The sequence below is a fragment of the Tupaia chinensis genome, unplaced genomic scaffold, assembly GCF_000334495.1.
Source record: "Tupaia chinensis unplaced genomic scaffold, TupChi_1.0 Scaffold000235_1, whole genome shotgun sequence".
NCBI classification, from domain to species: domain Eukaryota; kingdom Metazoa; phylum Chordata; class Mammalia; order Scandentia; family Tupaiidae; genus Tupaia; species Tupaia belangeri.
In genome coordinates, this window is record NW_006159713.1 from 4,305,778 (window position 1) to 4,322,115 (window position 16,338).

General features: G+C 47.4%; 2 protein-coding genes across 3 annotated transcripts in view; both read left to right on the forward strand.

Annotated features, from left to right (window-relative positions):
• Positions 1-6,092, forward strand: part of CETP (cholesteryl ester transfer protein) — a 24,553-nt gene extending 18,461 nt beyond the window's left edge. Inside the window, exons 12-16 of the mRNA XM_006148405.3 lie at positions 2,930-2,997; positions 3,365-3,398; positions 3,867-3,939; positions 5,584-5,669; positions 5,835-6,092. Coding sequence (XP_006148467.1) covers positions 2,930-2,997; positions 3,365-3,398; positions 3,867-3,939; positions 5,584-5,669; positions 5,835-5,909 — 336 coding nt within the window. The 3' untranslated portion in view covers positions 5,910-6,092. The remainder of the gene's footprint in view (positions 1-2,929; positions 2,998-3,364; positions 3,399-3,866; positions 3,940-5,583; positions 5,670-5,834) is intronic.
• A 2,697-nt stretch (positions 6,093-8,789) lies between these two features.
• NLRC5 (NLR family CARD domain containing 5) overlaps positions 8,790-16,338 on the forward strand; it is a 108,278-nt gene continuing 100,729 nt past the window's right edge. For both annotated transcript variants that reach the window (XM_027771846.1, XM_006148406.3), the window contains exon 1: positions 8,790-8,893. The gene's annotated coding sequence lies outside the window, so the exon portion shown is untranslated. The remainder of the gene's footprint in view (positions 8,894-16,338) is intronic.

The window sequence follows — 16,338 nt, forward strand, 5'->3', positions numbered from 1 at the left end:
AAAGAAAGCATTCTGAGGCCCGCAGGTGGCATGGTGGTTAAGGGCCCTGGGCGCCCACATGGCCGATGGTGGTTCGAGTCCCAGACCTGGCAACTTGCTTTCTCTCTTTTCTTCTCTCTCTCTGTTCCTCTCTGGTCAAATTTAAAAATAAAATATAGATAAAATAAATCTTTAAAATTTTTTTAAAAAGAAAGCATTCTGGCTGAACTGATCTAATAGGATTCTTGCTGAGGACAGGCCAGGGTGATCAGACATCACCTGAGGAATGGGAAGAGTGAAGAACCCGATCAAGTATTGAGGGTGCTCAGTTATCAAGAGTAGGGGGTTCTTGCTAGACCTGGATTTTATAAAGATGCACAGATGGGCCTAGAAAAAGATTCAGGAGCCTAATTAAAGTTTGGTCAAGCACAGAATTATTGTTATATTATAACAAACACCTGCCAACCACCCTTTCCTCCTTTCCTGCCTTGACTTTTCCTATCCTTTTTTGTTTTTTTGAGAGATGTTTGCCATAGGGCTTGTATACTCACTGGAGAGACAGAGACAGAAAGTAAGAAATCACTCTCCAGAGGGGATGGCCATGTTGTAATCCCTTCTCTACTTGGGATTTGAGGCACGCATGCACACACTCCCAGCATGAGTTTCAGACCTCTAGGTCCAGGATTCAAACTGCAGTTGACCATGTGGGAGTCTAGCGCCCCAACCACTATGCCACTGCTGGCCCCCCACCTTGACTTTTCTAGTCCTCCTCTCTCATTTCTCCTGAAGACTTCCCTTCTTACTTTTGAATCAGTCTGTGTACATTAACAGTTTTTAGAAACCTGTGTTAACTAGGACTTATGCCTGGCCAAATCTGAAGGGAGTGTTGTATTGATAGCCAAGACTGGGTGTTTTATAAAGAGTAGATGTTTATTTGGCTCATGATTCTAGAAAGTCAAAGAGCATGGGGCTACTATCTGGCCAGCCTCTAGTGCTGTATTGCAACATGGCTGACAGAAGCAGAGAGAAAGAGGTGTGTGTGTGTGTGTGTGTGTGCAAACAGAGAGCGTCACCTGTGAGAAGTCATCTTCCTTTTATAGCAACTCGTGCTCATGAGAATTAATCCATTTCTGAGAGAAAGCAATCTCATTTCTTCTCTCAAGATGGCATTAATCTATTCATGAAGATGGGGCGCCTACGATCTAAACATCATCCAGTAGGCCCCACTTCCTAAGGTCCTGTCACCTCAACACAATTACACTGGGGACCAAGCTTCCAGCACATGAACCTTTGGGGGACAAACCATATCGAAACCATTAGTAGAATGCTTTCAGAAGGCAGTTTTGGCTACATCTCAAGGGACAGGGCTGCGGGAAGGTGTCCTGGCCAAGGGAAAGATATAAATAGGGCCTGAGAAGGGAAATTCCAGTGTGGCTTAGGGGAAGGAATTGTTTTGGATTCAAAGTATGTCAAGACCGTGAGGCTGAAAGGCCTGAAGGAGGAAGCAGAACTACAGAACGCTCTGGAGTGGGGAGTGGGAACAGACGACATATTTGATGCTGTTGAAGGATGGCTGGATTGCTGAGGTCTCAAACTGAGCCCCTTCTGGAATGATGGGAAGTGCAGTTACTCTTGAGGGTCAGCTGGGCCCACCCCTTCACTGTACAGAGGGAGCTCCAGAGGCCTAGAATCAACCACGGTTGTTCAAGATCACAAGTCGCATTCATACCAGAGTCAACAGTTTCTATATCCTCAGCACATTCATTCAGTCAGTCATTTACTTTCCTTAATTGATAAATTGCTTTTATTATTATTGTTTAACTTGCCAGAGGGCACGTGTGCTTGCCAAAGAGATACACAGAGAGAGAGAGAGAGAGAGAGAGAGAGGAAGTAAGCATCCCCTCTACTGGGGCATGGTCACTCTGCAATCCTTTCTCTTCCATTTCTCCATCCTGTTGAGATTGGGGACCCACATGCCTGGTATGCTTCTCAAGCTACCAGGGTCAGGATATTAACCACACAGTCAGCCATGTGGAATCTGGCTTCCTTCACCACTAGACTGCAGGGCTAGCCCACACTTAATCATTTTCAACAACATCTGTTAAGTTCTTACTTTGGGCCTGGCCCATATGTTCCTGACCTCATGAAGCTTAGAGTAATGGGCAGAGATAAACAAGTCACTAGTCAAACAGAAAACTATAGAATATCTAATTCAGTCTGGTCAGGGAAAGTGCTTGTGCAACTGATAACTCGAAATCAAGGAGCTATTTGAAGTTACCCAATGCCATGTCCAAACTGGGGTGTACGTTAGAATTACCTGGAGGGATTGTTCAAGCACAGACTCATGTATCCACCCACAAAGGTTCTGATTTGTTAGGTCTTGGGCACAGCGTGAGAACTGCATTTCTAAGTTCCCTCTCTTGCGGCAATGACATTGCGGTCAAAGGGCCATACTTGGAGCTGTTCCAATCTATTGGATCATCCGAAAAGTCATGACACATTTTTGCATAGAAAAATACATTTTGACTTTTCCGATGACCCAGTAGAGTATGTAGTCTCTAGCGTGTAGAAATGCAGATAGACCTAACTACCAGGAGAGGAAGCTTCATCTCGTTTGGCCATGGCTTCATTGGGGAAGTGGAGGAAGGGAGCCATGCCTAACCATCCTGGTCCATGCTTGTTTCTGACCAGCCAGCAAGAAGTGATTAATAATGTGACTAAGTCAGAAACTAGGATGGGACATGCCCACGTGACCACTCAGTCCTAACCCCAAAGCCACAGGTGCTGGGGAACTTCCCTCAGTGTTTGGAAGACCAGTCGCTAGGTCTGATCCCAAGATTTCCCCAGGATCTCCTTCTCCCCACGCCTGTCTGATTGCTTAGAGCGGTATCGATGGTCTTGGGCTGGGAGAGAGGCTCTGGCTCACAGCAAATCTGCTTTCTCTCCCCAGGATGTCATCACTACTGTCCAGGCCTCCTATTCCAAGAAAAAGCTCTTCTTAAGACTCTTGGATTTCCAGTATGTGCTGCAGAGAGGGGAAGGGGTGGTTGGCTCAGAAAGTCTCTCCCTGGCCACTCTGGTGTCAGGTGCAGGACTGGGGTGTGGTGAGAAAATATAACTCTTTCCTTCCAGGACTTGGGGTTGGATGTGGGGAGATAAGATGCTCACCTAGAGTCTTAAATAGGGAGAAGAGGTACCGTGAGGAATGGAGGGAGGACCTAGCAGAAAGACAGAACCACTCCCAAGAAAGCACTCTAAGGGTTCTCTTATGGGGGGTATTGAATTTAGACAGGAGCACTTAGAATTATTCCTAGAGTTTCTTTTCTGGGGGTGTTACAGGAAGGACCCAAGAGAGGGTCAAATTCTCATCTCTTTTTGATTTTAGGATTAAGACAAACACTGTTTCCAACTTGAGTGAGGTAAGTGGTCTTGGGGAAACTGGGAGAAATAGCCCTACAGGAACTGATGTCTTAAAGAAAGCAGACAGAAGGCCCTAATGAAATCAGGCAACGGGACCAAAAGAATGAGACCACATGGTCCCTGCTGTGTTCCTTGTGACCTTGCCCCCTGATGTATCTGTTGAAAGAACCTTTGTGTTGCAGAAATGGGATCAGGATGGTGCGGATTGGGTGGGGGACTGAGGACACTGGGCTTCATCCTGGGCCTCTGTTTTCTCTCTGTGGAAAGGTAGGACAATCCTGGCCCTTCTAGGGCCTGGGATGGACAGGGTAGGAATGATCTTGGGGACAGGAGGAGAGAGGTGGGCTGGATATACATCTTCATAGAGGGGCATGTAGACAAATACTCACCCTGGCTGTGTGGTCACCTGCGCCCTGGGACAATTCCATGCTCCCAGGGAGCACTCACCAATGGCCTCTGATTGGCAGAGCCGCTCCGAGTCCATCCAGAACCTTCTGCAATCGATCATCACCACAGTGGGCATCCCCGAGGTCATGTCTCGTAAGTGTGGGCTGGACCAGAGGTTGGGGGTTGCCAAGCCTGATGAAGGGCTCTCACTTCACCTAGCAGGCCTTCCAAGGGGGCTCCAAGTGCCTCTGACTGTCCAGCCACTGACACTCAGTGCTCCGGTCCCCTCCCGCAAGGCACCTCTCCCTGCCGGTGACAGCGCTTGCCAATGACTCAGGCAGATGTGCGAATCCTGATTCTGCTTTACCTGGAGAACATGCTCTCTGCCACCCCATGGGAAGATGACCCAATCCATTTTAAGGATGCAGGTCTCCTAATGGCAACTCAATGCTGCAGAATGAGCATGCTCTGGGGGGCCAAGACCAGTTCTAGCTCAGCCCTGAGCCTCAGTTTCCTTTTCTGTAAAATGAGAGCTAGACTTGATGATCTCCAAATTCCCTTTTGACCCTAACGTTGTAGGATATTTGTCCGTACGCAGGGATCCTAACAATGGCATCTCAGATACCATATCAGGGATGTGCCAGGGGTGTTTTGAACAAGGCTCTGCCAACTGTTTTCTGCTCTTTTCTCCAAAGAGCATATTGAGCCAGCTGTGCCTTTGTTTTGAACACCTGCTTTTCCACGTGGCTTTGGAAGAGAGGAGAGGAGAGGAGAGGAGAGGAGAGGAGAGGAGAGGAAGAGTATTCTGGCTGCATGTCTTGGCCTCGCTGGACCTCAGTTTTCCCCATCTGTACTGTGGAGCTAACACTATGGGACTATGGGGATGTATTACATTGTGTTCTAGAAGTTATGCAGGGACGCCACTCTGCGATTGCACAGAATACTTCAAGAAGCTTTGCAGGGTGTGGAGTGACCGCCAGGACAGGCTGAGGGGCGACAGTTGCTCCCTAAGTGTCCTTCTAAGCAGGGTGGACCCAGCTACTTGTAGAACTGTGGCCATTGTGGGCAGGGGCTTAAGGTTGGGGCAGAGTAGAATTTGTTGGGGCAGGAGAGGAGCAGTCCTGACAGCAGGCCGCCTCTGCCACCCCTCACCCGGGGTGTTTTGAACAAGGCTCTGCCCACTGTTTTCTGCTCTTTTCTCCAAAGAGCATATTGAGCCAGCTGTGCCTTTGTTTTGACCACCTGCTTTTCCACGTGGCTTTGGAAGAGAGGAGAGGAGAGGAGAGGAGAGGAGAGGAGAGGAGAGGAGAGGAAGAGTATTCTGGCTGCATGTCTTGGCCTCGCTGGACCTCAGTTTTCCCCATCTGTACTGTGGAGCTAACACTATGGGACTATGGGGATGTATTACATTGTGTTCTAGAAGTTATGCAGGGACGCCACTCTGCGATTGCACAGAATACTTCAAGAAGCTTTGCAGGGTGTGGAGTGACCGCCAGGACAGGCTGAGGGGCGACAGTTGCTCCCTAAGTGTCCTTCTAAGCAGGGTGGACCCAGCTACTTGTAGAACTGTGGCCATTGTGGGCAGGGGCTTAAGGTTGGGGCAGAGTAGAATTTGTTGGGGCAGGAGAGGAGCAGTCCTGACAGCAGGCCGCCTCTGCCACCCCTCACCCCCAGGAGCACTTGATATACCTTCTATAATCGATCAAAGTGAAACCAATATTTATGGATATGGTCCATGAGCTTCAGAATGGTCCTGCTCCCCAAGAAGGCTGACTGGGGCTTCCTTCCTTGCCCCAGGGCTCGAGGTGGTGTTCACAGCCTTCATGAACAGCAAAGGCCTGGACCTCTTTGAAATCATCGACCCTGAGATTATCACTCAGGATGTGAGTATAAAGCCTACTGCTGGCCCAGTGTCCTGGGAGGGAGCCCCCAGACAGCATTCTCAGGGGGACCTGCTGCTGGGAACAGGCAGAGGGAGCCCTCGCCATCTCACTCCTGGTGGCCTGGGAGTCAGCCAGCCCACCCCTCTCCCCTCTTCCCGCTCCTAGGGCTTCCTGCTGCTGCAGATGGACTTCGGCTTCCCTGAGCACCTGCTGGTGGACTTCCTCCAGAGCTTGAGTTAGATGCTTCCAAAGAGGTTGAGATGGAGTTCATACCAGAAGGCATGAACCAGGCTCATGGCCAGAACCCTGGGGTCTCCGTCCATCGCCCATCATGGTTGGGATCAGGGGTGAAGGGAGGTGGAAACTGGCTCCCAGCACTCCCTACCCTAAAGGCCTGTTGACATTAAAATGCTGTGTCTAAGAGCTGGGAGGGTGGTGCTTTTGTGTCTGGGGGACAGGAAGGTGGGGAGAGGGAGGGACATTTGTCACTGGTCCTGTCCCTTTCCTACACCAAGCTGTCAAGCCCAGCCCTGGCAGTCCATCCTCCTTTCTACCCTTCCATGGCAGCTGCTCCCACACCCTCCGAGCTCCTCAGTGCCAGGGAGAAGAAGTCCAAAGCTCTCACCTAGGCATTCAAGGCTGTCCCTGATCAGGCCCCTGAGTATCTTCCAAACGCATCTCTTAGAATCCACTGCTCCCAGCCAGAACTTCCTGTTCCTATCACACTGGGGCTGCCTTCTCTGCTGGACAGTCCCAATCAGACCCAACCCTGGCAGGATCCCTTCTGTTCCCAACAGCCCTCCAGAGCCCCTACCACCCTTCCAAGGCCAGATCAAGCCCCAACCTGTCTGGGAATCTATGTCAGTCACCCATCCACCCTCCAGTATCTCCCCCTCTAAGTTCATGTGCACCATCCACAGCTCACTCAGCAGGCCTCTGAGGGAGAGCAGGTGACCAGGACTCAGAGGATGTATCCGTCAGGGTCCTCAGGAGCAGCAGAATCTAACACAGATGCAAACGGAAAAAGGAAGCTGCTCGGGGACCTTGGGTAGCTCACACAATGGGCAGGAAGGAGGAAACAGGGCCAGCCTTGGATCCTGGGCCAGGGCCTAAGGCATCTAGAGCCTTGAGGTGGGGGATTCCCAAGGGGGGGTCATCAGTTGCCAATTAGGGAATCCTCCATCCCAGCTGCTGTCCATCCTTGGACCACCCCACCCCCTATCCCAGGACCTGAAGTTCTGATTGGCTGAGATTTTATGCTCAAATCCTATCTTCACCTTCTGGCCCTCAAGCTACAGCACAAAAGGTCTCTTCCTACCATCTCAGTCTTGGGAGGTGCCAGGTTCAACTTCCTCCAGGTGTGTGGAGTACCCTCCAAACTCATTGGCCAAGTGAGAAGGGGTGGGGAGAAGCATAGTAGACACTGATGTGTGCAAAGTCCCCGGGGGAGAGGGAATCATGGCAGATTCAAGAAATCTCAAGGAGGCCTGTGAGGCAGAGAGAGGAGAGAGGAAAGGGTGAGTGATGAGGCCATGACATGGGAGGGGCAAAGGGGTGTGGCCTTTATTTTAATGACCAGGGAGAGAGGGGCTGAGTGGAGCTCAGCAGTGAGATACCCCCTCAGATCTGGGAAGAATAGGGATCAGGGGACACCATCTTCTGAGCCAGGCTCCTTCTAACCATTTCCTGCCCCCTCCAAAGGCTGCCTCAGGCTTCTCTCTCCCTAAGGGCCCAAGCAACAGTCTGATTTCCTAAGCCAACGCAGAGCATCATTGGGGGAGGGCGGGAAGCTTCTGGTGGTCTCAGCAGTCCCTGAATCCAATGTGGGAATTCTAGGCCTTGGCAGATTAGCCTTTGACCCCAGTTGGGAGCCTACTCTACCTAAGAGTACGCCCAGGAGAGGAGGGGGGAGGTGCTGGGAAAGTTCAAATCCTCCAGGAGGCCTCCAGATCTCTACCAGGATAACTTGGCAGCCCGGCAGCTCCTTCCTTGAACAGAAACTCTCATCACCACAAGAGGCAGGCAGAGAAGTCACCCAGTCTTGACCCTTGCACAGCCCAGCCGGGCTGGGACCCCAGAAGACCCTGAGGCTCCTTTGTGCTCCAGAAGGGAAAATGGGTACATTCCTCCAGCTTTCTTCATTGTCGCTGGCAAGCATCTCCCCAGGTCTGAGCTGGGAGGGCACTTACCTGCCCCTGTACCACGGGAGGGGTGCAGTTAGCAGACTGGGATATGGAGTCCCAGAGGGCAAGGGGCTGGCCAAACAGGCCTGACCTCCCCAAGTCCTGACTAGGGTGGGTCCCCATCTGAGCCCAGACCCTCTCACCTAGGCAGGCCTCCAAGACCAGGACGCCACCCACTCACAGTCGGTTCCCAGGAGAAAACCAGGGTTTCCCAAAGGCAGGGGAGGAACATGCCTTTTGCAGGAGGAGAGGAGCCCCCTCATCCCAGGGCGCCTGGGGGGGTGGGGGGTTTACAAAATTTTCAATGGGGAGTCAGCACTCTCTTACCCATCTCCCCACTTCCCTCCTTTGCACCTCCCTCTCTGGCCTGTGATCTGACTCAGGTAATTTCCATCACCTCCCTCCTGAGCCTCAGGTGCTCCTCTGTGAAGTGGGGGAATACTTGTATTTTAGGCTTAAGGCGAAGAGAAATGAGATGCGTTTGTTGGGTCACCTGGCAGGTCACTTAGACAGGTAGCCTCTGCATTCTTACCTTTCCTCCTAGACAGCAATCCCCCCCAGAGTCAGGGGGTTCCAGGTCTCCTCTGCTCAGTGCACCTCCTCCCCTCCACCCTGTCTAGTCTCCTAGGAGGCAGGGAGAGGGGGGTCTTAGCCGGGGTCCCTCCAGCAACGCCCTGACTCCTGTCCGCCGGGTCCTCTCTGGTGAGCCAGGTGCGGGAACGGCACCCCTATACCTCAGTTTGGCATCTGGGAGAGGCGGAGAGGCATGAGTGCCCCTGCATCTCCTGGCCTGTCTCTCGGAAGGGTCCTAGGGTCCGGTTTGCCAAGATCGCCCCAGAGGCGCTCGAGTTGCGGCAAAGTGGGTGTGCCCAGTCCCAGCGCAGTGTGCGAGGGAGTCCTGGCTGGTACTTTGAAACCACGTGATTTCTCGGCAGCCGCCGCCAGTTCCAAGCTCGAGCTAGGCAGCTCTCCGCCGCTACTTTCAGTTTCCAGCAGACCGCAGCCAAGCCGGAGCGCGCAGCGAACTGGGGAGCGCAGTGGGTGAGTGCTGGCCGCCGCCGAGCTACCGGACCGGGGCGGTGTGGGCGGCAGGCGGTTTCGGGTTCGAACTCCGCGTGGAACAAGGAAGAGAGCATGCCAGAGGCCTTGGAGCAGGTGATACCAATAGCCAGGAGGAAGGACAGTTGGACTGGTGGACAGCCAAGGTGCCGGTGGGCAGCCAGGGTGCCGGTGGCCCCGCGGTGCGCAGGCTGCTACCCTGGGGAGTCTGGAAGCTGAGTTGCCAGCAGCAGAGGAAGGCAGGACAGGGTTGTCCAGGTTGGGGGACATGGTAGGTGGCTGTGCTTCGCTCGCTGTGTACGCTCCTGACACTTTCTGGAGTCACCTTCTCTTGCTTTTTTTCTTTCAACTTGTGGTTGCTCTTCAAAGAGTGACCAAGGTTGCATTGTTCATTATGCACGATTCAGCCTTTGGAGCCTAAAAAAAGTTTTATTACGCATAATTGCAAACATACTCAATAGTACAATAGAAGGAAGAGAATAAGGTCGAACTGTCTGGATTTGCTGGTTCTGATACAACGAAGTGCTGCTGTATCCGAAGTCGGGTTTCCTCTCTCTCACACCTCATTTTGAAACAAGTTGCAGAGAGCACCTTCTCCAAAACAGTTGAGAATGCGCTAAAACCACAATACCTTCAGCATACCTTCAGCATTTTAACTAGAATCCTGTACCGTCCAAACCCCACACACTACTGCTAGTGCACCTTTTAACCATAATAGGCGAATACCGGGGGATCATTTAGTTACTTGCTTCTTGCATTTCTTTTTCTTTTCTTTGTCACTTTTCTCACTCAGAAAGCCAGGACCTGAGGTGGCTGTTTGAGGGGGCTGGGGAGAGACCCTCACCTTAGGCCCCATTTGCATCCATTTTATAAGTTGGGGTTCTTATTTTTCTTTTTAAAAGGCTGGGGGTTCTGCTACCACAAAAAGCAGTTTGAAAAATGGGCATCCCAGCCTGTAAAACCTGGGAGCGGCAGGAAGTGGGTGGACCCTGGGTCAGTAACTGGAGCCTCACCCCTTCAGTTGATTGTCTTCCCCCCTAAGGGAGAAAGACTAGGGGTCTTCAAAGAGTTCTTGGAAAATGTATTATTGTGAAAAAAAATTTAAAAACTATGCATGGATTTCATTTTTTTTTTTTGCACCAAAATAAACTTGAACTTTACTTCTATCTTTCTATGAGATTTTTAAAGGGCCCCTCCCACAAGCCCTATGAAGTTCCAGGTGTGGTGAAGAACACAGGGGAGAGGGGAACCAATTTCCAAGCACACCTAGGTTCTCATCCAGTGCGTGTTCCTCAAACCTTACTGAACCATAGCCCACCTGGCCACTGATTATGGCCGCCTGCCTGGTCTCCAGAAACACAGCACCTGGCATGGGAGGTGGACAGACCTGGGCTCTCCGCACATTTAGGAGGGATTCATCAAAAGTTCATGGAGGACTGGGAACAAGAAGTTAGCGTAATGGCTATGTTGCTGAACTCCCAGGTAGTCGACCGCCTTTCGTGTCCTGGACCCGGTGGCTTAAAACTCACGCCGGGCGCGTGTGCGTGTGTGCCCAAGATCCCTAGAGGAGAATGGAGGAGAAGGGATTGCGGCGTGACCATCCCCCCTGGGGGGTGATTTCTCACTTTCTGTCTCTATGTCTCTGTCTGTCTGGCGAGCGCACACGCCCTATAGCAAAAACCTCTCCAAAAAAAAAAAGAAAAAAAAAAGTTCATGGAGGGCTGGCCTGGTAGCACAGTGTATAGAATGCTGTGTGTAGAAAGCTGGGTCTGGCATGACTGGCTGCAGTTCGAATCCCAGTCCCGGTAGCTTGGGAAACAAGCCAGGTATATGTGCATGCATGCCTCAAATCCTGAAGGGATGGGAAAATGGAGGAAAAGGGATTTTGGACATGACCACACCCCACTGGGGGGGTACTTTGGCTCTCTCTCTCTAGCAAGTATAATTTTAAAAGATTATTAGGGTTAATAATTAGGGTTAGAGTTAGGGTTAGGATCATTTTAAAAGGTCATTTGAAAAGTTCATGGAAAATATATATTATGAAAAACTACACATGGATCTCAATTTTTTGTGTGTGTGCCATAATAAACTCATGCATGAATTCCATTTCTCCACAAACTTTGCAAAGCCCACTTATACTTCAGGAGTGACCACATCTCGCCTTGGTTTCCTGCCTGTAAAATAGGCATGGTGATATATCCTTCAGTGCACGTTCAATGGATTGAATGGGACGAGGTACACCCGGTACTTGGTCAACCTTAAAGTACCGCACGAGGGGAGGGAGCAATGGTTCCTTGAGGAAGGCAGACAAGCAGAGAAGGAAGTTCTCTGGAAGCTTTTTAGGACAAGCTTAGTCTCTTATCTGGACCAGACACAGAGGTGTCCAGTGTTCAGGACTGAATGAACTTCCCTATACCCCCATCCTCATACTGAGGAAAATTCAGCAAAACTTAGTACGTCTTTCATCTGCTCTGGGTTGAATTGTGTCCCCCAAAAAGGTATGCTGAAGTCCTAACCTCAAATACCTCCAAATGTGACCTTATTTGGAAATAGGGTGGTGGCAGATATAACTAGTTAAGGTGAGGTCATTCCAGAGTAGGGAGAGCCCTTAATCCAACCGATGCCCTTATGTGAGAGGAGATGGGCAGATAAAAACAGAGAGAGAAGAGCAGAAGACGGCCATATGACAAGGGACAAAGAGGTTGGAATGAGGTATCGCGTCGCCAGAAAAGTCATGATGTATTAAAATGTGTCATGACTTTTCCAACAACCCAAAACAATCCAAGGAACGACAAAAATTGCCAGCAGCCACCAGAGTTGGAAGAGGCTAGGAAGAATCTTCTCCTCAAGTCTCTGGAGGGAGCATGGTCCTTGACTTAGACCACCCGATTTCAGGTCTCTAGCTTCCAGACTGCAATAGTAGAGTCCTGTTATTTGAGTTGACCAGTTGTCGGTACCTCTACCTTGTTACAACAGCTACAACCGTGATGTGACAAAGCCCGGAAGTGAATACGCCATCCCAGCATCTCTCCTTGGCTTTCTATCCAGTTTGATGAAGGATTAAACAAATTAGTGCAAGTGCAAACACTTCATAAAAACTTCTGGTGGATCCATTTTTGGACGATTGGACAGTCAGTCTACTTTGGCCAAAACTCTACGTGCAGGGAAAATGCTCAGGCGATTTGAAAGTCTCTGCTTCCTTGCCCCCTCAAAAAAAAAAAATTGGTCTTAGGCTAGCTCCATAGCACATTGGTTAAGCGCTGTGCAGAGGAAGCTGTCCAGTCACAGGGCCAGTGTTCAAGTCCTGACCCCTACAGCTTGAAAAACACACCAGGCACATGCTCAGGATCCTGATGGATTGGAAAAGAAAATAGATTGGGGTGTGACCCAGTCCCGTTGGGAGTTGCTCACACACTCTCTCTTTCTCTCACATGCACACACCCTCTCACATTAAAAAAAAAAAAGAAATTGAACTTGATCAGCCCGCCCATTGGTACAGGCTGTCTGGAGATGGGAAGCCTTTGAGTTCCTCAGATTACAAACATGCACTACCTACAACCAGGCAGAAGTGCTAAGGCAGGTGAGCACTTGGTTATGTGTAGGATTACTCCATAATATAAGCACGACCGTGCAACCACATGCCGTCTGGATTTTCCTGAGTCCTTGAGAGCTAAGAACATCGGCGTGAACCCTCATTCTGCTTTTCTAAGGAAGTCCAAAGTGTTCTCAAGGTCTCTGTGCATCTGAAGGGTATGAGCTTAGTTCTCTTAGCCATCTCTGACCCCAGACTCCTTTTCTACTCTGTGGTCATCTTCTCACCCAGATTGACCAAGGTATGACACCAGCCATTTCCTGGGGCAGGGAGATGGGAAGCTGGGGAAATGTGACAACACCCACTTATCCTGTCTCTGTCAATCCTGACTCTCTGTGATGACGTTCATCCTATGAAAGTCTTTCAGTAAATCCCCCCACCCAGGAGTCTTTATCCAGGAAGGTTTTCAGCAGCCCTCTGGCAGGGATGACTCTGACATTTGGCAAAAGGGAATTTCAAGGAGCCTGAGGAAGCATTGTTCACACTCTGATAACCCCTCTTACGAGTTTATTTCCAGTTTTTTTTTTCAACGTGTGCATATTCATAGTTTTTTTTAAATTCTAATTTGTTTTCATTTTTTTAAATTTGCTACAAGGCATGTGCATATGCTAGAGAGAGACAGAGAGAGAAAAAGTGAGAAATCCTCCTCCAGAGGGGATGGCCTCACGTTGGTTTGTTCTCCTTCATTCTCCTCTTGGGATTTTGGGCACACATGCACATGAGCCTGGCATGTTTTTAAAGTTGTCGGGTCTGGAACTTGAACTTCATACTCAGTCATGTAGGATCCAGTATCCTTAACTGCCATGCCACCAGCTGGCCCTATTCAGTTAACAGATCTATAAATAAGAACAGAAATGGAATGTCACTTTTAGGCTAATTAAATCAAATTATAAAGTAAAGGAAAATTACATTTTACGGTATTTTTAAAATTAATTTTTAGTAATGAATGCATTCATATAATAGAAAAGTGAAAAGCATATATAAAATACATGTAATAAAAAGAAGTTCCCACCCCCATCTCCCAGCTACCATTCGCCCTCTGTGAAGGCAACCAGTGCTAGTGGGTTCGTGTGCAATGTTCCCCAGATAGTCTAATTGGTCCTTTAGAAACATGGATATATATGTTTGTGGGGATTTCAAAAAAATTAATAAAAAATGGAATTAAAATATAAGTTTATTTTGGTGCAAAAAATACTTTTAAATACATGCATAGTTTTTTCAAATATACATTTTCTATGAAATTTTTGAACACCCTTTATACAAATATATGTATACATATATACATCCACACACAAATGTATTTTTTTCTGCTTCTTACAATGGTAGTATATTCTATGTAGTGCTGTCTAAATTTATTTTTTTTTTAAGAATTTGCTATAAGGTGCATATGCTCACCAGAGAGTGAGAAAGAGAAAGTGAGAAATCACACTCCCCATCCTCAGAAGAAATGACCATGCTACCCTCCCTTCTCCAGTTTCCTCTTGGGCTTTTGGGCACACATGCACATGTGCTCTGGGTGATTTTCAAGCTGCTGGGTCTGGGATTTGAACCACGCAGTCGGCCATGTGAGATCCAGCACCTAAACCTCCATGCCATCTGCTGGTCCATTCTTAACCTTTTTAATAAAAACTTAATTTAATTTGAAAGTTTTTCTACATCAAAACAAACAAAAAAATTGTTTTTTTTTTCCTTTTTCTTTTTAACAGCTATATAGTATTCCACTGTATGGTTGTTCAGAAATTTACTTAGCTGTTATTGGACATTTAGGTTGCCCCTTATTTTATACTATTCTAAATAGTTCTGTAATGAGTACCTTTATTCAAGTGTTATATTTTATGTAAATCTTTAAGGAAAATATCCAGGAGTAGATTTGCAAGGTCCAAGGGGAATACGCAGTTTGAACTTAGAAAACATGGCCAATTATCCTTCTTAAATGTTGTATTAATTTTTACTCCAAACTGCAATGTGTGACAATACCTACTTCCCTCACACTCCCCGACATGTATGTTAGCAAACTTTTTTTTTTTTTTTTTTTTATAAATTTTTTTTCATCACAAAACACATATAAATTTTCCATCCAAAATACTGGGGCAGGGAGATGGGAAGCTGGGGAAATGTGACAACACCCACTTATCCTGTCTCTGTCAATCCTGACTCTCTGTGATGACGTTCATCCTATGAAAGTCTTTCAGTAAATCCCCCCACCCAGGAGTCTTTATCCAGGAAGGTTTTCAGCAGCCCTCTGGCAGGGATGACTCTGACATTTGGCAAAAGGGAATTTCAAGGAGCCTGAGGAAGCATTGTTCACACTCTGATAACCCCTCTTACGAGTTTATTTCCAGTTTTTTTTTTCAACGTGTGCATATTCATAGTTTTTTTTAAATTCTAATTTGTTTTCATTTTTTTAAATTTGCTACAAGGCATGTGCATATGCTAGAGAGAGACAGAGAGAGAAAAAGTGAGAAATCCTCCTCCAGAGGGGATGGCCTCACGTTGGTTTGTTCTCCTTCATTCTCCTCTTGGGATTTTGGGCACACATGCACATGAGCCTGGCATGTTTTTAAAGTTGTCGGGTCTGGAACTTGAACTTCATACTCAGTCATGTAGGATCCAGTATCCTTAACTGCCATGCCACCAGCTGGCCCTATTCAGTTAACAGATCTATAAATAAGAACAGAAATGGAATGTCACTTTTAGGCTAATTAAATCAAATTATAAAGTAAAGGAAAATTACATTTTACGGTATTTTTAAAATTAATTTTTAGTAATGAATGCATTCATATAATAGAAAAGTGAAAAGCATATATAAAATACATGTAATAAAAAGAAGTTCCCACCCCCATCTCCCAGCTACCATTCGCCCTCTGTGAAGGCAACCAGTGCTAGTGGGTTCGTGTGCAATGTTCCCCAGATAGTCTAATTGGTCCTTTAGAAACATGGATATATATGTTTGTGGGGATTTCAAAAAAATTAATAAAAAATGGAATTAAAATATAAGTTTATTTTGGTGCAAAAAATACTTTTAAATACATGCATAGTTTTTTCAAATATACATTTTCTATGAAATTTTTGAACACCCTTTATACAAATATATGTATACATATATACATCCACACACAAATGTATTTTTTTCTGCTTCTTACAATGGTAGTATATTCTATGTAGTGCTGTCTAAATTTATTTTTTTTTTAAGAATTTGCTATAAGGTGCATATGCTCACCAGAGAGTGAGAAAGAGAAAGTGAGAAATCACACTCCCCATCCTCAGAAGAAATGACCATGCTACCCTCCCTTCTCCAGTTTCCTCTTGGGCTTTTGGGCACACATGCACATGTGCTCTGGGTGATTTTCAAGCTGCTGGGTCTGGGATTTGAACCACGCAGTCGGCCATGTGAGATCCAGCACCTAAACCTCCATGCCATCTGCTGGTCCATTCTTAACCTTTTTAATAAAAACTTAATTTAATTTGAAAGTTTTTCTACATCAAAACAAACAAAAAAATTGTTTTTTTTTTCCTTTTTCTTTTTAACAGCTATATAGTATTCCACTGTATGGTTGTTCAGAAATTTACTTAGCTGTTATTGGACATTTAGGTTGCCCCTTATTTTATACTATTCTAAATAGTTCTGTAATGAGTACCTTTATTCAAGTGTTATATTTTATGTAAATCTTTAAGGAAAATATCCAGGAGTAGATTTGCAAGGTCCAAGGGGAATACGCAGTTTGAACTTAGAAAACATGGCCAATTATCCTTCTTAAATGTTGTATTAATTTTTACTCCAAACTGCAATGTGTGACAATACCTACTTCCCTCACACTCCCCGACATGTATGTGA